The sequence below is a fragment of the Semicossyphus pulcher genome, unplaced genomic scaffold, assembly GCF_022749685.1.
Source record: "Semicossyphus pulcher isolate SPU_LCO1_2020_fin unplaced genomic scaffold, fSemPul1.0.p SCAF_12, whole genome shotgun sequence".
Classification (NCBI taxonomy): domain Eukaryota; kingdom Metazoa; phylum Chordata; class Actinopteri; order Labriformes; family Labridae; genus Semicossyphus; species Semicossyphus pulcher.
The window spans coordinates 8172811-8198133 of record NW_027211626.1 but is presented as its reverse complement, the minus strand read 5'-3'; the positions used below and the strand labels follow the sequence as shown (position 1 = coordinate 8198133).

Here is a 25323-nt window from a genome sequence, read left to right as displayed (position 1 = left end):
AATAATGGCCTTATAAAATTTACTCACTGGAAAAGCTGTACAGACATTTTTGATGGCCTGTTAGTAGCTTATAGTTAACAGCGCAACAAGCCATATTGTTTTGCAAGTAAGACGTTCCAGAAGGTATGAGCACCAAAAACAAGGTCAAGAGGTCAGAGTTCGGTGACTACAATTAGCTACAGCTAGCAGACAGCTAGCAGCAACCATCTGTCACTCAATGAGGCCACGCTTCTAACTGTGCATAACTTTAACACCTCCTAATTAGTTCATCTTGTTTGGTACATGGCCTAAAGAAGGTTGTAAGGTGCCCTTTCGCGAATTATCACTTGGACAAAGTGCTTTTTCTGTTCAGGGGATCAACATGTGGAATGCCTTACCTGCAGAGCTCAAACTGGATCCTGACTGGGAGCATTTTAAACAGTCATGTAGTCATGTTTGATTTTGTGCTTCCTGTCTTGCATTAAGCTTTATTGCTGGATATTTAATCCTGTATTGTTCTGTTTTATTGTTGTTGAGTCTGTTTACTGTCTCTTGTGTATTTGTTGTTGATGTATTTTAAAGGCCCATCTAGGGACGGGCATTGCAAATTAGCCAATGCTATAAATGCTGTAGCGTGTGGCATCGCTTTACTTGCTTCATACTTGTCCCTATACAAATAAATATTAAATAAATAGATACACAAATGATATGATAAAGAATCTGTCCTTACTTACTGCAGATCCTCCAGGATGTACAGACTTCTAACCCTTACTGATGATGTTACTCCACAAACTTTGATTCTTAATCATTCGCTTGCTCTTTGACAACATGAAAGTGCAAATATATGATTGTTTAATTTGTACAGCTCTCAAAGATCTGACCCCAAACAAGTTCAGTCTAAAACAGCAAAAAAAAAGTAGGACATTTATCGCATCACTGGAACATTATGGTTGGGAGATGACAGAGGGCAACAAAAATCCAACTTAGTGAACTTTTTTCTGCTCTATGATCCTCCGCCAGTGACAGCGCTTTGATGTATTTCATAAATCAAACAGTGATTAAAGAAATGTCTCGCTACATGCGGGGAGATTAAGTTAATGATCTTCACTCTTACCCTGAGTGGAATATTAATCAAGAAACCTGTACATGTTGCTCCTCTTATGTTCAGCGCATTGGGTGAGTCACAGGAGAAGTGGGTGAGCAATGTTTTCTCCCGGGGGTTGAATCATGCACGGACAGCAGAAACACAGAGCTCCAGTGAAGAAGGGGTTAGGGGAGCAATGACACATAATGTATCATCTTACACGTCCCTACACTGCTCTGACTAAAGCGCTACACAGCAGAATGATTGAGTAACAACTTACCATAAAACCACTCCCAACCAATTTCACATCTAAATACGCTGTGTGTGTGTTTATGTGTGTGTGCAGGCTTCACATTAGTCCCTCAGCATACTATAAAACCGTATCCCCTCTGGATCCCTTTAAATAAGATAGATATGTCGGCCGGGGCGTCATGTTCACTGCATTTATCATTGTTATATTCCGATGAAATCACCCTCACGTTTTCCCGAAAGCATGGAAAAAGCGGCGGAGCATTTCACACAACTGCTGCATGTTGCAATAAACTGTACATGAAGTCCGATCATGTTGCAGAGCAGCACTTCTTATAGTCACTTGTTGTTTTTCTCTTTTGGGTATAAAAAACAGAACAACTCGGCCCCATTTATCCATCAAATTTTATTCAACAACATAACTTTTGCTCTTCAGAGTACAATCAATATAAGATACGTATGACAAAATATATTTTAAATAGAAGAGAAAACATTAAGGCCATTTATTTAAGGAAGTTTAGAGTGTTGACAGCATGAAGGATACGATTAGTGTTACGTTTTTATACCTCTAAGGCACTACGGCATGCTCACTGCTGAACCACATAAAAGACTGACAGGCAGAGATGGATAACACTTGAGCGGTGACAACATTTAACGCGGTTTTCAGTGCAGCGAGTCTGCAGTGTACAGTGTTTCAGATATACGCCAGAGCAGACACGTGGAGTCACCAAAGGCAAAGCAGGTAGTGAAAGATTTCTCATTCTGCCAAAAGTGTGGTGGCATTGTATTAACACTTTAATAATCCCCCGTGTCGCGCATGAACCAGCGCTGCAATTATGTTTATCACGCAAGCCAGCCTGGTGCCAGTGTGACTTCTAAGCTGGGAGCGACATTAGAAAGCCGGGCTGTTCCTCTGGAGAGTCAAAGTGGCACCAGCGAGCAGTCGATTGGCCGAGGTGTCGTTGCGAAAGCCGTCATTTCCTTTGCGTGTTCTCGAGTTCAAAAACCTCTGCGACCGAGGGATGGCATCACAGAAACGCATAAACAGCTCGACCTCGTCCGCCGAGCGCTAGAGAACAAACTCCTTCTCACACTTTCCTTTTTGCACTTTCACTTGCTTGCATGCATAAACAAACCCAGGCACACACACTCGCACAAACATCCACACACACACATCCACACAGATTCTTTTATACCTCGGTATGTACATGACTTAACTCCTGTGAGGAAAGCCTTCGAACATCAAGCCTGTTGTCACACAAAGTTTAGTACTCTCTCGACTTACAGGCACATTCCCCCTCCTTTACACTTCTGAACTGTTCTGGACTTCTCTGGAAATTATTACTCATGAGTAAAACTATACAGAAACTTGCACGAACAGTGTGGCGCAGCAGCACTAACCTCTACAACATTTATCAACAGAAGCTGTGATTTACACGGTCAAAAGCTGCTCTTATTGGATACTTATCATGTACATTAATATAGAAGGTATTATTTCTCCCGATTTCCTACAACAGAGTGCTTCACAGATGCACACACAGGTTAATGTAAGCGGTTGTGGTCTGAAGAAAGTGATAGATGTAGGTAAATGTGCATCAAAGATGCATCACAGAAGGGTAATGTGTCCACTAGGCCTCTTTTCCTGAGCACCACTGCTCTGCTTCAAGATTCTTTCTCATACGAAAACAACGGCTACAAGTGAGATGTGGCATCCAGCCTCTTTCCTTTATCCACTTCAGGCACTTAAAGATCCTGTGAGGAACTTTCGGTTTGTGTTGATTTTGGCAACCCCTGTGGACAAAGCTGTACCTCCTATCTCTTTGCTGATTTTGTCCTAAACATGCGTAAAGTTATAATCTCGAAGATAAAAGTTTCATTCTCTTTGGCGGCACCTATGGTGATAAACGGTAATTGCGGGAGCACACTTCCCAGATATCCAGACAGTGTTGCATGTGTGACGTCCACGGTTGGCTCCGGATGTCACTCTTGATTTTCCTCGCTGACGGTCGCTTTCCTTTTTAGACTGTTTGCCTTCATCTGAGCGCCAAATTTGTTCCCTTTTCTTTGGATTTTCACTTATGTTTGAAGTTGCATCTGTTGTCATCAATCTTTTCTTTGTTTGTTCAGCCATAGTAGATTACTGTTTACTCGCAACACTTGCAGAGACCGGAAAAGCCGCCGCTTAGCTCCGCCTACCCTCTCTGGCAGACCAACCACTGCTGGCTGATGGTAAACGCGTCACTAACTGGGCGCCGCTTGTGATTTTTTCTGCGAAAGTCGCACCAGACACCCAGTCTATAATACTGCAAATGCAAAGGCTTTCATCAGTGGGCCATAGGCTCAATCACCATTGTGTTCACCTCATTCGACAATAGATAGTGACTTAACAGACATTTATTTAAACTAAAATCTTCGAGATTATATCTTTAAGTGGTGGTTTTTAACAGAAAATCTCATCCTGCTTTCTTTAACACTCATACGAATCACTCACTTTAAATTTTCACCCTGGAAAATGTAAACAAAGGCAGGGTGCAATTAGTCACTTTGTCTGACACCTACCCCCCGCCAGCAGTTTCAGGCACTAAAAATAACTGCACAGAAATAATCAATCTTGTCGCTGATGGTCTGGTTTGCTTTTGTAGGTCATATAGAGTAATCAGAATTAATTTCAGTCTGTTTCATAACCAGTGAAAAACTCCTCACAGGAGTTTTAAAGTAAAAATGTTTGATTGTTAACGCAACTGTGGGGAACTTTTTAGAAACCCTGTGAACAAAGTTGTCTTAAAAACGGTCCAACATAGTTCTTTCTGTGAATCTTTGACGTAAAAAGAAACAAAAGCTCTTTCAGTCTCCATTAAAAATAACTCAAGTACAAATCTTCAGTCTGGTTTTGTAGGTCATATAAAGGCATCAGTTTTTAATTTAGTCTTTTCATAAACAGCTAAAAACTCCCCACAGTATGTTTAAGTGCTAATATTAAAACGCTTGATTTCTCAGGACACTAAAACCCTTCATCAAGCGGCTTCCCGAGAGAAAAAGAAGCCCAGTGGTCACATCACAGCACGAACTGCTCCGTCATGAGTAAGCCTATTGCTGCTGTACGAGCCTGAGACAGCCAATGTTATATGTTGTATGATTATTGTATTGTATGAAAGTGAACAGTATGTTTTGCTGGCATCTGCTGCTTGCTGAACCAGGCTTATGTGGGCTGCTGGTAATTGTGGTTGCTCAGAAGGCGTACGGCCCGACTATGATGGTGAGCCGCAGCAGTGAGTTGGATCGGTAGTTCATGGTCAGATGCTGAGTGATCATCTCCAGGTCCACCACACACTCCCGGGGGCCTGTTAGAGGCTTGGTTAGCACCAGCATGGCGCTCACATTGCTGGAACGCTGCAAGAAAAACATGATTAATCAACATGTTAGCTTGTTTTTTACAATATAAGACTGATACGTTATAGTACATTGCATAAGATTTATTGTGGTTGTTTTAAACCACGCTAGGGGTATAACATTAGCTGTGTCCCAATTCAGGGGCTGCATCCTTCGAAGGACGTATTTGAAGGCTGATTGCGTCATAGCCATCAGATGCGGCTGACAAATGTGTCGTCCTTTTCCCGAAGGATCCATTAGGTGCATCCTTCTTGACCCAAGGTATCCCAAGATTCATTGCGCGCCAATTCCAACAAGATGGCGGACTCTTAAACGGCCGAGGAATACACTTTGATATGTAAAAGTTTTTGGTTTCAACTCAATCGAATAGCTAGCAATACAAATGTTAAAAATAACATAAGGGGCCTTGAAACTACTTATCTTTAAAATAATAGGTTAAGTTATGTGACTTATGATAGCTAGTTAGCCCGTGAGCTACCTGTTGCTACGCGACAGGAGCCGCGTTTGGTGACGCAAGGTTAAGGGTGGGAACAGCTGGTGACGCAAACAGTCTCATTTCAGTTCAGCCTCAGCGGTCCACACAGAATGACTCATCCTCTGTAGACCGCGTCCTTCAAAGGATGCAGCTCCCAAATTGAGACACAGCTATTAAGATAAGAAAAGATTATCCTTTTTTGATCCCCAGGGGGGAAATTCGGGTGTTAAACGTTCCTAAACGTTAGCATGCTGACGTAAGCAATAGCTGTGTCTAAGTACAACCTTACTGAGCCGCATGAACAGCTTTTTTTTGGTTTGCTGTGTTTTCAGGTTTTTGTTGGGCATCCCATAAGATGTGAAAAAGATGGTACGACATTAAAGTTGCTAAAGATCAGCATGTTATCATCATTGTGGGCATGTTAGCATGCTTAGCATTTATCTTAAAGCAATACAGCCTCACAAAGCTGCTACTAGCATAATTTTTTTTAACATTTAGTTGTGTTTTGACCTTTTGGGTGTTCAGGAGGGGCAATAGTGGTGTGAATAAGTGGGCAATTTAATGGATTTAGCTTAAAGCTGCAGATTCTGACTGCATCACAACCATCTGGCATTTCATCTAAGCCACTTTTTACCGGTTTAACCCTCCCCCAGCTTTTAATGCAACACAAAATAATTCTCACTTACACGCAGGAAAAACTCCCCTGCCTCATTGCCGGCTTTGATCCTGAAGGTGTTGTGTGTGTTGGCGTAGATGTTGGTGGCCTGAATCTGGAAGATGTCCGCTGGCACCGGCCGCTCTGCCTGGATGCTCATGTATTTGTAGACAATCGAGGGAGGGAGACCCTGGCACTCAGTCGGAGACCGGCAGATACAGCGACTGCAAACATACAGTCACACAATCTGTGTGAGATTGGCTGCACTGACTACAGTGAAACTAAAGAACTGGATGTTTACTGACTTTTCAGAGGTTTTGACATAGGGCGCCTCGCAGGGGTTTCTGGGATAACAGCGGAAGCCTCCGTAATAGTTCCAGCACATTTCATCATCTTGGCAGTTATGGGTCCCCGTCTCACACTCATTTATGTCTGGTGATTGGCAGGGTGACAGAGAGAGGGAGAGAGAGAGAGAAAGTACTGAATAGTCAAAAATAGCTGGATAACAATGCAAGTGTCCCCGACATCCAAAACACACACGCACGCTTCATGAAACAGAGCTGTGAAAACACGGTCAAAGTTCAGGACGGGTCCCATCTGGGACCAGTGTTTTTGAGTTGAAACTGTATTTCTTGCAGCTGTGGAGAAGTGGGAAACACAAGAGGGAAGCCTGCAGATTTGTTGTTGAGGGAAGCCCCCGATGCAACCCCGTACTGGCCTAACAGCAGCTCTTTTCCTGCAGTACGATGAAAATAACCCCATCAAACGAGCCCCAAACCACAGGGCTATTTCTGGCACAGCAACCTGGATTCATCACCAAAAGGTCCCTTCATGGTTCCCCCTGTAAAACCTGCACCTGACCGAGGGGGAGAGGAAAAAATAACAGCTCACCCTTTGAGCGAGCGCCGGAGCTTCAAATAAATCCACTTCAAGAAACCAACATCATGCATATAAATTCACAGAGGTGGCAACGCAAAGTTGCTGTGTTTGTGTTACTTAACCTCTGCATTTTTCCATGACAGTAACCGGGGTGAGAGTGGCTTTCATTCCTGCTTAAGGTAGAATAGATGGTGATAGCAGGAATGATCAAGTTTGTTTCTTAAAGAGTTGAGGAAGAGGAGGTGTTGAGGAACTTTTTAGTGTTTGAAAACAGAGGAAGGTAAGATGGATATTTAAATAAAATAAGAAGTGATGAAAGAAAGATTGAAGGAAGGATGAGGGGGAGGAAAAGGAGGACTGCAGTACCTTGACACAACCTGTTTCCTTGCAGCTGATATCCGTCTGGACACTCGCAGCTGTAGCTTCCTGGGCTGTTGATGCACTGATACTGACACATGTAGCTGGAGTAGCTGCACTCATCAATATCTGTATGAAAAATGCACAAACATGAGTGCACAAAATGCAAACATGCTTTTACGTAACACTGTATATCTGCATATTTGTGTTTTCCTCTGTGTGCTCCTGTGTGTACCTTGGCAGGACACGCTGTCTTGTGCCAGCTCGTAGCCCTGGTCACACTGGCAGAGGAAGGAGCCGATCAGGTTGTAGCAGAGGTGCTGACAGGGACTCTGCACATCGCATTCATTCACATCTGGAAGAGAAGGAAGTGTTTTATGTATAAATATATATAATAAAAATATTTAAGGCTGACAACATGCCATAGTGTGCCTTATGCCAGTGTTTTCTGCATAGTTCTTCTAGTAGCACACCCCGTCAAGCTCCTTAAGGTGATGGCTTCGTTGCAGTGTATTCTCATTTTGTCACTTCTTGTTTTATTTTGAAACTTGCCTCTCTTCTGTCTTTCAGATTTCCTGCTCCCTGCGTTTCCCGCCACCTGTGTCAGCCCTGCCCTAATTGGCCTTACCTGTGTCCTGTCTTTACCTGATTGTCTTTGTATATAAACCCCAGGTGTGTCTCAATTCGGGGGCTGCATCCTTCCAAGGACGCTGCCTACGAAGGATGAGTCATTTGTAGCCCTTTATCTGTGACTGAAATGAGATGGTCTGGTCTACAGAGGATTAAGTGTTCGTGTCACCAGCTTTTCCCACCCATAATCCTGCGTCACCAAACTCCTGTCTCCTAGCAAGGCCCCTTTTGTTTTTGTTAACATTGTATCACTAGCTATTCGTTTGAGTTAAAACCAAAAACGTTAACATTTAAAAGAGTATTCCCTGACGCTTGAGAGTCTGCCATCTCCTTTGAACTGGCACACAATGAATCTCGGGATTCGCTTGGCCACGAAGGATGCACCTAATGGATCCTTAATGGCCTGGGAAAAGGAGGACGCATTCGTGGGCCGCATCTAAAAGGAGCCCTCAAAATGGGACAGCCTTCGGCCTTCAAACACGTCCTTCGAAGGATGCAGCCCCTGAATTGGGACACTGCTCCTGTCTGTGTTCCCTCTCGGTGCCAGTTTGTTGTGTGTTCGTTCATGTCACCTTTTCGTCCTAGTACTCGTGGGTTATTTCTGTAAATAGACCATCTCCTGTTTTCTGCCTCTGCCTCTACCGCTCCTGTGAATTAGTTTGCTTGTGGATCTGATTGACTGTGTACTGAACCTTGGACTGAACATTAAAGACTCGTGCCTGTCAATCCATTGGTCGTAACAGCTTCTCTCTTATTCTGATGTAATTGTGAACGCTATATTGAGTTCACTGATCTGAGCAGTTAGTATGGTGAGCATAATGTTTTCATAACGGACAGGAATGACGACAAACCCTATGTAACTAAGACCTCAGTTATAAAAAACAGGAGTTATACTTAGAACAGTTTCTATAAATACTTTCTAATTGGCTCATTTATTTCCCGTTTGCAGATTTGGCAGGTCAAACAGGGGCAGAAAGACAAACACACACAAAACTAAACACACCTTCAGTGCATGTTACAGCACAGCTAGGAGCCAGTCAAGGGTTTAGATGGATTTCAATATGTGATCAGATCTCTCTATCAAACGCCCGATACATTCAATAACTTCCTTTGACCTCAGCTGGAGTTTTGCTGTGTGGGTTCGTGTTGCACGGTTGCATAATCTCCGAGCTTCCAGGAGGAAAAAAAACACCATTTGTTTTGTGAAAGCCGTGGCTGACCTTAAAATATCCGCATCCTGAGAAAAATGAGGAATGAGAGGACCATGGTAGGTTTTGACATCAGATTTTGGAAAGCCAGAGCTGACGTCCTCTGCTATGTATTTTTACTCATACAGTTTTATTTGTTGCGCTTGTTCATGCTGTCCTAATTCTCCTTTTCCCTTGTGGTTCTGTTCGTCTTGTGTGTACAGTAACACTCAGTAAACACAGATTTAGAGGAAAATGACTAAGGGTTATTATGATTGTTGTTATAGTAAATTAAAACCACATCCATTAAAAGTCCGCCTGGCAACAGATGCTGCCTCTGCACAACAAAACACTTTAGTTTTTATGAATCAATGCTCCATGCACAAACACGCTCTGACACATGAGCACACATGGTTTTTCAGTGACTTACCGACACAGCTGTGGTTGTTGCTGGCCAACTTGTGACCTGCGTTGCACTCGCAGTTGTATGAGCCCTGAGTGTTCACACATCTGTGCATGCAGTAGTGGGTCAGGGCACACTCGTCTCTGTCTGCAGGAAACACAACAAGGAGAATCATGAAGGTGTAGGGAGCCTAAACTAGTTTTAATAATGTGGTTAAAGCAGCAATTGTCCCCTGGAAAAAGCCGCTCTCAGTCAAAGCTGGTGTTCTCTGTAATCGATAGAAGCAATTGTATTTGAAATTGGCGCCATAGCTGTGGAGAAAGTTGTACAAACAGCTTGTGGTTTTGCCCATTCTACATTCCTACAACACCCAGCATGCATTGCGCCCCTCCCTCTGAAAAGAACGGCCCAGCGAGAGACGCTGAAATACGACCGTTTTCCAGTCAAGGACATAGATCGTTGCAGGCAATGGCTCAGAGCGGTACAGAATCTGAAATACGACCAGAATATGCCGGTCGATTGTCTAAAAAATCTTGCGGTCTTCAGTCTAGATTTCAAACCTGACGATTTTGAAAGAGGCATGACATCAAAGGCGGGCATCCTAGATTGAGGAAGTGTAGTTTAGCGAGCTCCCTGGCCTCCGCCAGATTACGCGCTTTACGTAGTCTGGCAAAGGTTTTCCATGGCCCATTGGAGAAGCGTTAGCGTCCTCCAAAGGCACAGAGCAGCATTGCATTTTTTCCCCCACCATAATTGCATGATAGGACTGAGGTTGCCTAACCCTAACCCTTGCCCTTGAAGCGAGGGGACAGAGTGTGTTTTGCTCACCGACACAGTGGTCTCCGCTCCTCTGGTAGCCTGGTTGACACTGGCAGATGTAGGCCCCTCTGGTGTTGTAGCACGTCTGGTCAGAGCCACATGTGTGCCTACCTGTCGCACATTCATCTATGTCTGCAATAAACACACAAAATCCCACACTGAGAGGAAGCTGCACAACGTTAATGCCTGCTGTATGCAGGAACATATGGCAGACAAAAGCAAAGCAACATGTCTGGGCTGTATGTACTCTGTGATCTGTGATGTGTGAACTGTTTTCCACAGACAGTTAAAACGTGTGATCACCGACACCAGCACATCACACACATGAGCATAAACACACATGTTCACACAGAGGGAGCAGGCGATTAAATAAAGAGGGCTTTTATTCAGCAGCTCCGGGTGCAGGGGGAAAACACAGATCATATCTTCTACTAACAGGACAGCTTTTTGAAGGGGGAACTTTGAGCGAGTGTGTGTGTGTGTGTGAAAGAGAGAGAAAAAGAGCTCAACTGATAAGTCATGTGCTTTCTACCATAACGCCTCGCTCTCCTCAGCAGACATCAATCAACCCAAAGACACACAGATCCAGACACATGCACTTTCTATCTCTCATCCCATCATTAATAAGTTACATAACGTGATAACCGCTGGTTTGATGTTGTTATAAGGAGCTTAAAAACACAAAGCTCCTGCCAGGAAGATGCCACATTTCAAAACATTTTCAGTGCGGCGTAAAATATCTGTGCTGTCAAGAACTCAGCAGATTTATCTCTGAGTTATCTGAAAAATTACCAAGTTAAATTTTCGAGTTATGCCAAGAATGTCTCAAATAAAAGACACTGTACATGCAATCAGAAGAGTGAGTGCAAGGAAGTTGAGTTGGCGTTAAGGTAAGAGTTTTAAGAACTGGTTTTCGGACGAAAAATTCATATTCCAGCAGTGAAGAGATTCCTTTTATCCTACAAACACGTTCTCAATTTTGGTTTGGCCGCTTTTTTCCTGAACCTCTATCTTTTTCTGCTTCTCCCCCACACCCACACACACACACACTACAAATATGCCCATACTGTATACTCTCATCCCTGTAGGCCCACCAGCAGTCCTCTTGGGTGGTCTGACACAACCCATCATATGCAGACAGCCAGTGGGCATCAGTTTAAACGCATGACAGACAGTTATCCTCAATACCACACACACTCACAGGAGAGGAGGAGGGGGGACTTTAACTGCGTTCGACACATGCGCAGCCAAACAATAAGGAGAACTCGACTGGAGAACCTAAAGTTACACTTTCTCCTCGCTTGCTGACTGCTTGGGTGTGGATACAAACAATGCACCTGAGACAGACGGTTACACACTCATGGAGCCCCTGTTCAAAGAGAATACACACGGGGATTAATCATTTAAAATGCATCAAAAGCCCTATACTATATATTAGTCCCACAGCCGCCATCATCCAGAGAACGTTGCTTGATTTGCTGCGTAAGAGCCCATGAAACAAAAGTTAAGTTGTCTTCGGGAGGAAGGCTGGAAGTGTGCACTGAATGAAGGACAAAAGCAGGGCTTATCTTAATGTGCACCTGAGAGACAACAGGTACGAATTACACAAACTCACTGACCCGCTTCGTACAGGACAAAGATAAAAGCAGGGTTGATCTGTGAAATCTGCGCTCTGATGTGGCTTGAAAGGCATCTGGGAAAGTGCATCAGCAACCAGCACCAAGTGTCGGAGACGAACCGAGCGGCTTGAGTGCAGCGTTATCGAGCTTTGGGAAGTTTACGCTCTTGAAACAGCTCAAAGGCTTCATGACATGGCTGTTGTTAAAATAAATTACAGGCTCTCTGTTGGTGGTAGACCTGCAGCAAACTCTCTAACTGTCTGGATATGGACAATCTATTTGAACCACGTGGTGTGTATGGAATCAGAAATACATGGGCATCCCAGTCAACAGTCTTTGCTTTTGGATGATGTGTCTGGATTGCAATATCATACTGTCTGTATATTCAGGTTTGTATTACCTAGCAGGACACTGACATTTTCATACCAACCTTAACAAGGCACAAAAACACCACCAACAGGTTGACAGCAGTACTTTGCCATTTAGCCTCGACAAGCCGCTAAACAAGCTAGCTAGTTTGCCTGAGAGAAACCTGCAAGTAAAATCCTATAATATTAGAACTCGATCGATATCTGTTTGGTGATATTATTGGGCCGATATCGGCCTATTAGTGGTATATCGGTGTATATGTGTTATGATACACGCAGATATGAAATCTTTAGTACAGAACATATGATGCAGAATACAACTTTTAGGGGCAGAGGGGCTCCAACGCCATTGTTAATTATACTCTCAGCACTGTCTGCAGGCCCTGTAGCAGAGCAAGACAGCTGAGCACACAGTGGTGTGCAAGAAAGCAGCCAACTTTTGCATGTTTATTAAATCCAAAATCATCTAAAAACCGTGTTGAAAAAACTATTTTCATTCCAGCTCAAAAATTCAGTATATCGGCTGCAATATCAGGAATATGTGAATTCTTCCCCTCTTAAATCGGTATCAGTTAGAGATAGACCGATATGTTTTTTTCAGGGCCGATACCGATTATTAGTAGTCAAGGAGGCCGATAACCGATATTTGAAGCCGATATTCATTTGCAGTAAAAAAAGTGAAAATATTGGCGTCAAAATTTTGAATAACACAAACTCCAACACTTAGCTTTGTTTAAATGCCTTTAAGCATATGCATCACAGCCAAAATAACCCAGTTTTAAATTGATCTCTTATCGGCCGTCGGATAAAAAAAAAAAAATTAAAAAAAGGCCGATGCGGATATGTGTCAAAATGCCGAATATCGGAGCTGATAATCGGTCCGGCCAATAATCGGTCTATCCCTAGTATCAGTATCTGTCTCAAAAATCCAATATTGGTGGGTCAGGACGCAGGAGTGGGTCGCAGAGCTGTTTTCTGTGGGTCGAGGATGTGTGCTTCGAAAAAAAAGTTGTGGCAAAAAGTCGCTGCTGAGCTTTTATTTTGAAGGACATGGGTTTCCTATGACGTGCGTGCAGTAGTAGTGTAGTTTAGTCACACTCCATGTATTCATGAACTGGGTAATCCCAGCTACAGTTACATTCTTGAAATTTGATGAGCCCGACAGTTGTTGCATTTATGTTGCAGTTTTTAGCATATTTCTGTAGAGGGAATATTTCCCCTAATGCACTGCCAACATTTTGGTTGACTATTATACTGACTAATATATTAGAGTGGTTGAAAAAATCTGGGTCACGATTTGTCATTAAGGAGGTGGTGGTGGGTGCGGAGACTAGACCAGTTGAGAACCACTGCTCTGTATAAACAATGCAAACAAAAAGTCTGCTTGAATGTAAACAAATAGTTAGACAGCAGGAAGCAACAGTGAGAAACCGGGATCAAGTCCCGGTGAAACACAACCACGCCCACTTACTGGATGTATTAGGTGATTCACAGAGACTGGAAAAGCCCTGCCCTCTGGCAGTAGATTCAGACAAGTCAGGTCTGAGATTTCTGTGTTCCTGATGCTGCAACAGTGCCCAGAGGCAGACAAACTGCGAACCCATTGAATAACTAAATGGTTTTAATGTGAGAAAGACAAATCTGTCATCACACATGTCAAAGAATCCTCACAGTGACAAAGGCTAGCGAGCTGATGTTAAAGAAGTTTAATGTTTTAATGCAAACAACTTTAGTTTTGCTTGTTAGCGTGCCATCTTTTGCTAATTGGCACTTACACACTTAGATCTGATGCCATTATTCGTGCAGGTATTTGGTCATTAACCAAAATCCTGGACACATTTTAATCCCAACCTGATTGTGGCAATTAAAGGCTTCAGGATGAGCAAAGTTAGCAGTTCATCCAAAGGTAAGAGAGATGTTGTCAGTCCTTGAGGCCCACCATCAGTGCTTCTTATGAACAATGAGCCAGTCAAAAAGGATTCTAAATAGATGTTTTTCTTTGTCAGATTTTTAGTATTTTTATTTCTGTGCTGCAGTTGGACAATCCATTAATGTAAGAAATTATGTTGTCAAACAGGATTAGGGAGCAGAGTTTGACCAATTGCAGTTGGCTCACTTGACTTTATTCAGGCTGAATTCAGGACAAAATCTAAACCAGATCTCTTCAACATGTGGCTTCAACATTTCTCAGCCTCTGATAGCAACTTTTGCTCCAGTATTGTGCCACTGTATTGTACCATTTTGGTGTAAATTACCAACCACCATGCGTCTATTGGCATGGCGGAGTGGTTTTTGGCTTCTTGAAAGTCTTTCAAAATCATCAAACAAGGTGTTTTGCTGGTGCAGGGAGAGATCTGCAGCTAGATCATGCTCCAACACTGCAGAAGAAACTGCATATTGCTAACTGTATTTTTTTAATGCAACAAATAATTTGATGCTTTTCGAGATGTATGGAAAAGTCAGAGTCATCCTCACTCCCTTGAAGAAAGCTTGGAGAGCGCTAAATAAAAGCATATGTGCTGTATGCGGTCCAAAGGTTCATTCACGGGAATATCTTGTGGTAACTGCTACTTTGTCGCTAAACCTTTAAGAAGCTGCCAATACAAAGTTCCACAAGAGTTTGCGTGTGTACAAGTGTGTGTGTGTGCATGTATGGGTGGGAGGGCATCCCGCACTGGCTCACTCTTAGGTCCCATAAAGCTTCCACAGCTTACAACATGCGGCAGAGTCCATATAGTTTACACGGGAAAACAGATTTTACTGCGACAAGCCATCAAACGTGATGATGTGTTGCGTGTGGGGAGAAGTGACTCCGCTCTCTGAAGTCGTGTTTTTTTTCTTTCTGAAAATTTATTTAACACAGCTTAAAAGTTTCTTCAGAGAGCGAGGCTGCTGTAACATGACAGGGGGAGATAAGGCCGTCCAGCAGACGAGTGGAAGATGTGGAAGGAAAGAATGAGGAGAGAGGGTGGAGGCGTCTTTTTTTCAAACAAAAAAGGGCTTTTTAAGATTTGAAGTTAGATTTACGACCGTGTGTGCTTATGTGATGTCAGAGTTGAAAACTCCTTGCTTTTTAGGGAGATTAATTCTAAATGCCTTGTGGGAGTTGGGGGAGTGACGGGGAATAGCGGCGACTCAAAGAATGTGTGTGCGTATGAGTGGGCGTGTGCGCATCAGAGGTCCTCCAACATTAAATGGCCTTTTCTGTTTTACACAAAGCAGGGATACACGGTGAAGAAATCCAAGTTTGATGAGTGCGCACGTCCAAAACAGGGACTGGAAATTGTTTGGCCTGAATTCAGAACAATGTGTTATTTGCCCCAGATTTATAGCGACATGATAGGGCTTGTTGTAATTATCACTTCAGAGCATTTAGTCTTGTTTTCACTGAACCGCTGCAATGGAAAGCAGGAGCCGTTCCAAGGAACAGTTGGAGCCGTCCTGCTGTTGGACAGCAACTCTGTTTCCCTCTGATTATTGGATAATTCAATCTTTGGGAAAGCAGGGGGCAAGAAGTGCGATGTTAATAGCCCATAAAATTTCACAACGTCAAATTTATTCCCATGTCATACACGAGCCCCCGAGCGTTTGGTTTTGCTTAACCTCAAGCACCTTAATTTGACACATTAGGGGAAACCCTGCACTGCACGTTGTTTAAGATGAGCATCCTGTTTTTTGCTGCAGTGTAGTGTCAAATGCAGCTATGAAAAACGACCTAAAAAGGAATGGGAGTGGTAGTGTTTCCCTTTCAAAGAGAGCCCAAACACAAAGCAGATAAGAAATCAAAGGACTCCACACATTCTAACCTCATATTCTGTGTATTTCCACCCATATTAGGATATGAAGTATTTCCATGCTCTTGCTATTTGCACCACTCCCAAGATTCCCCTCTCATCGCTCTCATTGTTCAGGAGGAACCGGAGTTTTAGTCGTGCTGACACTTACTAACTGATTTGTGAGTTTGTTCCACACTCTTCTAAAGGTCGGGCAGAGTCTTGACATTCTTGAAAATCCGTCCGGAGTGCCAGCTACATTCCCAACTGATAATAATCCTTCCTGTTACTGTGAAAATATCTAGAAAAAGGAAGAACTGGGCAACACTCCTGTTATTCAATACGAAGAAGATCGATCTGTCTGCCCACCTGACATATCAGCAGTCAGACTGCAGCCATTCATGGCCTTTAAAGCCAAATGTGTGGCTTGGAAAAAAGACCCTGTGATTGCATGCGGGTGTCACCAGGCTGAGCGCGGTAGTGATTTATAGCAGCCCCGTGTCCCTTTCCATCATGAGGTAAACGGAAAGAGCAACACATGTAAGCACATCAGAGGAGGAAGCAGCTGGACGTTGCACAGGCACCGACCTCAGAGAGAATAATGACAACAACAACATTAAGCTCTTAAAACGAGGACGCACAGCAAAGCTGCTTCCCCCCTGCTCCTCTTTGCCATCGTGGATGTGACGGCAGCGAGCGGCAGGCAGCAAAGCACGTCCAAAAACAGCAGCACAGGGGCTGCCTGCAGGATGGTTGGATTATACTCATAGACTGAGGGATTCTTATGTTTTTTGTGGCAGGGTCAGAAAATGATGAAACACTTTCACCACACTAAAATCTTCAAATTAAAAACATTATCGCTATGGAGACACTGATGTCAAAATAGATCCAGTAATTAAAAGACTTTTAAAGAATGTCTTTATCAGCAGCTGAGGAGTTGCAACATCAACAAGTTTTCTGGCTCAGGTTTCAAAACGGAAAGTTTCAAAAGCCAAAAATCTCAGCAATGTTGATTCATAAGTACGGACATTAAAACATGACCAATACAGGATGTTTGGGGCAGATACTGATAAAAAAAACCTTCTACCAATCAATTATCACCAATTAATCCTAATTTTAATTATTAAATTAAATTAAATCATTACTTGTTCATAGACCAAAGTTTCATTTGAAAGAAAAACCTTACATAAGAGTTTGATACAGCCTTAAAGCAGGTGGCATAGGGATGGGTATCGAGAATCTGTATTTTTTGGTAGCTGTACGTGATTGGTCGGTAATGAAAGTACCGATACGCTCATGGACAAACGTGCTTCTATCAGTAAGATTAAAGTTTACATTTCATCTTATTTGATGTTGTTTTATTTCAATTGTTTCATTCTAACGTAGCTAGCATCCGTCCCCTAGTGATGATAAAGCTGCCTTCATCGGGCAATGATGCTGCATTGTCGTGGCCTCCTGCTCGGTCTGTTCGGCAGACAGAGCAAAGCGTTCAGAAGTTTGAGCTCACTTTACCAAATGTAACTCTGGTGCATCTCCGTGCAATTAATGTAAAAAGGTTCAACATATAATAAATCTGAAGCAGCGCAGTGTGTTTGACTGCTTTAGCAAAGCGGCTAATGCTAACGCCATTGCTAGCATTGCTGCTAGTATGTCCTCAGTGCAGCCTACGAGTCCAGGTGGCTCCAACGGCAATGCTGCAGGTGGGATTAGCCAAACTAAAAATGCAGGAAAAAACACATGGTTCTTATAAATAAGCCTGTAGTTATTCAGTCACTGTTGTAAACACTTCTTATTTATGTTTCAATTTAATCCATAGAAAGCACCAGTCAAGCAGCAGCCCCAGCTTCATCTGCAAACAGTGGGTACCATTAGCAGAAGTCAGACACCCAAGTTAAACTCATTCTCCATCGCTAAACGAGGGGAAATGACAGGAAATGTCACAGAGCTGCTGCCAAACTTACTGTTTCCCTTCACTACAGTGGAGTCCAGTTGGTTTAGGTATGCTAGGAACTGATAGCTCGCCTAAGTGTGAATTTTAAGTTGCCATGAAGGCCAGAAAATTATTTTGTATTGTTTATGATTGTTACTATTACTACATTTACCGTTAATGCTAACTGTTGTTACTGTAGGGAGATGAACACAGCACTTAACCTCCGCTACAACCCCCCTTACTGAGGCACATTATCAGACACCCTAATAAAGACAAGCCTTATAATGGAGAGTATTATCAATATCGATACCGGTATCAATAAAATCCTAACGATACCCATCCCTAGGTATGGGTAAGTATGCCGGTTAAAGCTACTATTCGATACCAAGATTTATAAGCAACTGGTTTCAGATTAATTAACAAGAGCAAAGTGCTAACGTGTGCAATGTTAGTCAAAGATAGCAAGATAGCATTCTTTGCATTGGTATCTAAAGACTTCTCGGTATTGGCCAATACTCAAGTCTAGGCAATGGAATCTGTATTGGGAAAAAAATTTATCTGAACATCTGTGGTTAAAACTTTACATTGTTAAAGGATCACCAAAGATGCATCAACTATCCATCAGGAATGCATGAATATCTGTGCCAAGTTTTATGGAAGTTCATTCAAATTAAACCTGAATGAAATTGGAGAGCCGAGCACACAATCCCTCAAGCAACTACGATTCAAAGGCTCAAAGATACAACACTGGTTGTTAGCGCAGGTGCAATGAGCTGGACAGTAAAATCACAGGGCACTGGCACAATCGCACAGTGAGGCTGTACTGATGCAGGACGCTGCAAATCATCAGTCTGAGAGCAGGTGGAAGACGAGAGCTTAGCTGGTAATAGGAGGGTTCAACCTGCACAAAGGCCTCAGGTGTCTTTTCCTGTGAGTAACCCTAAACAAAGAGGGTCAGTTTTCATCAAGCAAAGGCTTTGAGTTTGATCCCACTTCCTCCTGTGGAGCAACAAATTCTCTGCAGAATGTTTTAATTTGAGATCCTTTATATCCGGCTCGCAATCACCTCAGTGTTGAAGTTTTCCTTCTCTGTGCATCAACATCTTCCAAATCTGTGTTGCTTATCCTTGATGGATGTTTTGGAGAAACAAACACTGACAGGATAACATCTGAAGGAATTTCCGGAAAAGCTGTAATAGCTTTCTGTGTATCCTCACATCTTTTTTACATTGTCTGTGGATCAGAAAAGACTGGTGGCTCGGGCTTGTTTCTTCAAGTGTAAATGTCAGGGTGAAATCACAATAAAGGAAGCTCTAAAGTACAAACTGTAAAGGTCAAACTCCTCAAGTTGTTCTTGCTCTGCTCTCTGCATTCCTGCTCCTCACAGATCGATCCGATGCTTATCTGTCAAGGTGGTGAGTAATTCCAACCATCACAAAAGATGGGAGCAAACGGAAAAAACAACCAACGCCGACATTCCAGAGATATTCCTCCCAAGTGCATTGCATCTGCGTGGAAAAATGTTATGTTCGGAAAAGTACACAAGTTCCCCGTCACACAAGGGCTTAACGGACTTATTAGAACATAGTTAAGAAAGATTTCCAGCCGCTGCAGGTGAAGACGTCCAGACGCAGCTGAAATTAGTCAGGCATGTTGGTGGTAATGTGGCCAACATGACCTCAGGAAACCAGACAGGTAAACAGGAGTGGCATGTCTTTTCATGCCCCATACTGCAGCGCATGAGTGTCTAATTTAGAGATGAAAAATAAATAGGCAGATAAAGTATGTAAGCTCAACACAGAATCCACGAGGTGTAAAATTATGGCCGACATTATCCGCCTGACGACGCTGAAGGTACAGTTAGTTTATCATCACTAAAACTGTTGTGTCCAATAACTAATCATAATCCCTGCTTTCCACTTAGATTAGCTAATGACTGATTCAACTCATGTTGATGGATAACCTAAATTTCCCGCAGAATGTGACCTCATCTTCTCTAAACTTAAGAGTTTATATGCATACACAAGAAGACAAAAAGTCACTTGTACAGTAAAGTAGGCATCTCCCTGCGGTAAACACAGTGAATTATATGTGTGTGTGCATGTTTGGAGGGGTGGAGGGGGTCATGGAAATGTGAGGCATCATTAAGCTGTCACACATGCAGTAAAGGTTCATAGATTTCTCTGTGTGGCCGGGCTGGAGCAGGGCGCCAACTTCCAGCAATGTGTCAGAGCAACAACGCGCTCTTAGGCTCGGGTTCAAACGCAGGGCCAAGAGGAGTTTTTTTGCACATTTGCAAAAAGTTATACAACTGAATATTAATTTGATTGAAAAAAAATCAGGGTGATTGTTTAATGTAATTTCTGTGGTTTGTTTTAGCTTCTAATCAGCAAAAATATGAGTAAGAGAAGCAATTCTGCTTTAGAAACAGTTTTTGTTTTGCAATTTAAGTTGTGCCCTGGAAAATTGGCTTCATTTCTTTCCAGAACATTTAGCTGATCCCTCTTTTATTCAACACACACTCAGCAGTAAGCCACCAAAACAGCTCAGCAGCAGCACAACCCATGACGTTGGTACAACCTGGCTTGGTCAGAGCTGCTGCACTTCTGTGGTTATTTAGTCAGTGTCAGCCTTCATCCTCCCCTTTGGCCTACCTGACTCTGCACTCTAGGTTTCCTCCACAGAGTGGTGAGTTAGCAGGACAGGAGCCTGATGTAAGCGCTATTTGATACATTGAGGTTTCCCCCCCAATGAAAGCTAATGGGAATTCCTTCACTAGCGAGATACGTAGCTTTTGCAAAACAGCCACTGTGGAACAAGAAAGAACAATTGGCTCATTGTAGCGAGTTAAAGGTAATGACAGAGAAACCAGAGAATGATGTAAACAGAGATTATATCACTGCAGCAGCTGAAACATACGCCCACATAACGGCACGAGACGCCTTCCAGTTAAACTCAGATCATTTCAAAGCATTAACGCTGACAGCAACAGCCTATCTTTGTTTAGCCCATGCACTGCCAGTGAATGAATAAGTGTTATACCCATGCCAGCTCGCTTATGTGGTTACTTTAGCTGATATGCTGCCATGTTTTACACTCCAATAAAACCTAATTGGGTTCCAATTCAGAGAAACACATAAAGCGGCTCACACGTATCTTAGCCCCAGGTGTAAAATCAAATTTGTTACTTTCACTGGGGTTCTGTGACCGCAGGCCTCACCGTACAGTCACTCACCACATGCCGCTGCCTATTGGCAAGAGGAGTTTCTCCCCACTGAACACATGTACTGTACCGTAATGCCCTTTATCATGCATTATGCCTTACATTACATTTCTGTGAGGTATTTATAGACAGGGATTCTCTCTCTCTCAGGTGCAGCTCTGAACATCTGGCACCAAGCAGCAACCAAGGGCACCTGTGTGTGTGTATGCATGTGTGTATGTGAGTCTTTAAACCACTCCCCATTTGTAAAGATCAAAGAGATTTTGCTCAAACACAGGCTCACACCCACACAATCTTGCGCAGCTACCAAAATCGCAAGCTAGTCGAGGCCCTGAGAACATCTACTGTCGGTGTAAAGGCTCAGAGCACACAACATTATTATAAACCTCCTCGGTTTGCCCCTGAAGCAGAGCACCTCAACACCCAAAACAAGACGAATGTTTTATATTTCAGGAAGAAGCTGAACTCCGGCCAAAAGAATCCTGCTGTGAGCGACCGGAGAGTTTAGAAAACATGACATCACAGAGAGAAAGACGGAGAAGCTTGCAACACACATCTGGCAGCTACGCGTGGTTTAGCTGTGGATGACTGTCAGACAGATGGATGAGCAGTTCACCTTTGGATCTCTGCTTATTAAAGCTCCTAAGTCGTTAGCAAGTAATTATGAGATTCCTTCGCAGCTCTGCTAGAGACACAATTATACTGTGGGATTTCATGCAGGAGCACTGCAGCTTGCCAAGCGAGCCAAGAAAGGATACTACTCATATTTAGGAGATAAAAACAGTGATATTTATCTCACAAATACTGAAACAGTCGAGCTTTTCTGATACGAATACCAGGATTTGTATCAGCCTCAGGTGCTGCCTAAAAAGCAGTTAGTTTGTCAATGCATTGATCTGATATCATCACGAATTAGCAACACAGGTGAATTATCAAGTATCAAGAGTGTGTTGCTGTTAAGAGTGGAAGGTTTTTCAAAGCTTGCAAGATGCCAGCAATCAGTTTCTCCTCCACAAGTATGTATTTATTTCTTATTGCACTATCGCAGGGGTACTCTGTATCAAGTCTAGGTATCAGAATCAGTATCAGGAAGAAGAAAATGGTATGAGAACATCTTGAGAGCACCAACTTTTTTATAGAGTGTTGCAGCCATCTCTTTTGCTCTTCTGAACCATATTTTGTGGTTACACATCAGTTCGAGCTGACAGAGTCCGATTTCTCCCCTGAGGAGCTTGTCATCACCCCTCGCTGAGATAAGAGGAACCGTCTCCATGTGTTGGTGTAAAGCAGTAAAAAAAATGAAAGCCTCTATTTTTAAAGGTACTTTGATGCAACAGTGTATCATCTTGAAGCTCTACAGGAGAGGAGGTAGAGGGAGTGTCTGCCCAGGTGTCTGATCTTACCTCTGCAGAGGTTCTGATCATCTGCAGTGAATCCGGTTGCACAGCGGATGGTCCGACTGGGCTGAGAGACCCTCTGGTCGCCTGAAAACACCCGCGGGAGCACAGGCTGGATAGGGGAGGAGGGAAGGACTGGAGGGACGGGAGGGACAGCTTCTGGCAGAGGCACCTGCTCATCGTCCTTGCTGATGTAGATGACGGCACTCTTGGGGAGGCAGAGGTATCCACCAAAGTGGTTGATACACTGCATGCCTCCCTTGCAGGCATCGTCTAACAAGGCACACTCGTCGATGTCTAACACAGGGAAAACAAAAGAAAGATAGAAAGAAAGAAGGTAGTAGATTATTTATGTTATTTTAACTGGTTCAAAGACAGTATACAACTCATTAGGCATGTAATAACCTCACCTCTGCACTGCTCTCTGACTCTGTCATACTCATATCCTTCTGTGCACTGTGAAGGACAGATGAAACATCACATATTTTACTGTCCATTAATGTCACGTGTGAGTTTTACTTCAACAAATTAAAGTAAACTGAATCGTAAAGCAGGCTGCATTAAACCTGGTGAAGAAAAATCGTTGACTTACTGTGTAGGACACTGGCTCCTCAGCCTCCTGAGAGAGGACATGTGTGAAAACCGCACAAAGACATACGCAGATCCCCAGCATGTCGACCAAACCTCGGAGCAACACTGTAACGAGACGCAGAGAGGCACCAAATGGATAGGAGCGTGCAAGATCATTTTTCGCTTGACAAGCCTACATGTTTTAATACCAGTTATTACATCATTGATGGCATTGCTTAACGAGTCCCAACATCTCCCGCTGCTGGCGTGATGTTTATGTTGGCGGCGCTCCAGCTAAATCTGCGACTTCAACAAGGTGAAGTGTTTTTCTGCTGTTTTTTCTCCAAAAGGATTAGTGCGTAATACGCGTAAAGATGCGTGCGTAAACATGCCCGTGTGTGTCAGGAAAATGAACGCGTCAATCAGCCGTGCAGAGATCATGTTGATTAAAATGTTGTATCTGCACAAGTTACACAAGTTAACAAGCTGTCCTGTTAAATATTATCTGCGCGTTGTCTTGATTTTGCCTTGTTTAAAGAGACTGACACTTGTTATCGGACAATTTCCTGACACAAGCGAACTACATCAGGAACAAGTGCTATTGCTATTGCTATCGCCTCGCTTGTTTCAGCATTCACACTCCTTAAGTAGCTCTTCGGTGGACTGTTTACATTGTTATCTGTTCAGATTGCTGTTTTGCAGTAGCTTTTTCATCTAGTGGCGCCTTGGCTGCCGACGTACCTGCAATTACCTGCGGATCTCAAACTCTCCTGGCGTGCTGGAAAAAAAAAGCGTCCCCGGTTTGTGTTTTGGTTCCGTGTTTGTGCGCGTAGCGGGATGGTCCTGCCGTGGATGTTAGATGTTTGTCGGAGCACAAGCTGCACTTGTGATGAACATGCGGCTCGTGCAGTATGACATGCTGGGGGCGGTGTACCGGGCAGGTTGAGCTCCGGGTTTGTCTCTCACCGGAGTGCAGTGAACGATCGGCAGAGGGCTTCAGTGGCTCCCTCTATGGACGACTAATGAGGAAGAAAGGTTATCGGCTGTCACTGGGAAATGAGCTCAGAAATCATCTAGTATTTCTGGTTATATTGCTCCACATAAACTCTCTGAATAATCAAACAGAAAGATTAAGATGAACAAGCATTAAAACTATAATTTATTGATGTAATAACTTACATTATTGATTATTCACACATGCAAAGTTTTTTGGAGGTAATCTAGAGCCTCACCCTGTTTAATCATCATCAGCAAATAGTTTCTGTTTCTTTAAAGTATGAACCTCCATAACTTTGGGATCGTTGCATGCACTCCCTCTCATGCTGTCAGGGGCTTCAGTGCCTGTATATGTGTACATGTACAGTATGTGAGTGCAGCAGGTGGTAAAATCCAATCATGTGTTGAAGGCCTCTGTCAGCAAGCACGACATTAGCCTCTAATACATTTCATGGTGTTTACAAGATGCCTGCGCTTCAGGAACATCTGTTGGAATTGGCATGGCTTCCTGGATTTCCCATGGGTGAAGAGACAGCAAGTGATTGTGTGTGTGCGCGCAGGCATGTTTGTGAATGCCAACAGCTTGCTGATATGAGTGGATAGGGATGGACTTGGCACCGCCTCCTTTAATGATGACCTTCTGACCTTTATTGGGCGTGGATGAAAGGGGATTGCAGATAGATTGTGCGTGGTAGCATAAAAGTTTGTAGTTAAACTTTTTTTTCTTGGCATAATGCAAATTATTCTCTTCCAAGATTGTAATACAGTGTAAAACCTTTAATGTGGGTATTTAACTTGTATCAGTAACCACACATCAAACTGAAATTTATGAGCAGAGATCCGGTTCAGTGCAATGTGAGGACATTCTGGTCGGCTCACATGAAGACTGAATTAACTATTACTGAACATGCCATGGGAACAAACTACAGAAGATGCAAAAAATAACAGTACAGACAAGGATGACCCAAAAAAATATCAGTGCACAAGGCTCAACTTTTCACTTAAAGTTTATTTCTCTTGGCAAGCTATTCAACAGATACACGAAAAAGGCGGGGACATAGAGATAATAAAGCAGTGGATTAATCAAAGACATTTTAAATCAGTTCATAGAGATTAATAGAAGATCTTATCCGAGGATGATTAAAGAGAGGACGAGATAACATTTACTGGAACCAAAAGAGACAGTCGCACTTGCAAATCACAGGGGCGAGGTCGAGGTGGGTGTGCCCAACATCTTGTGAACAAAGGGGTAAAACAGTGAAGTGTGTTTCTCAGAGCGTAAGAGGAGCCAGTACTTTGTGACGTTTCTTTCGATGCTGAAGGCAATGCATCAGGTACTG

General features: G+C 43.2%; 1 protein-coding gene across 1 annotated transcript; it reads right to left on the bottom strand.

Annotated features, from left to right (window-relative positions):
- Nucleotides 1-1698: 1698 nt before the first annotated feature.
- efemp1 (EGF containing fibulin extracellular matrix protein 1) lies at nucleotides 1699-23933 on the bottom strand. The gene is made up of 11 exons (XM_069659125.1): nucleotides 23729-23933; nucleotides 23010-23113; nucleotides 22828-22873; nucleotides 22424-22714; nucleotides 10117-10239; nucleotides 9316-9435; nucleotides 7304-7423; nucleotides 7078-7197; nucleotides 6138-6264; nucleotides 5864-6056; nucleotides 1699-4702 (listed from the first exon to the last, which is right to left on the bottom strand). Exons 2-11 carry the CDS (start codon nucleotides 23088-23090, stop codon nucleotides 4541-4543), a joined length of 1383 nt encoding a protein of 460 aa, XP_069515226.1. The 5' UTR covers nucleotides 23091-23113; nucleotides 23729-23933; the 3' UTR covers nucleotides 1699-4540.
- Between the last annotated feature and the right edge of the window lie 1390 nt (nucleotides 23934-25323).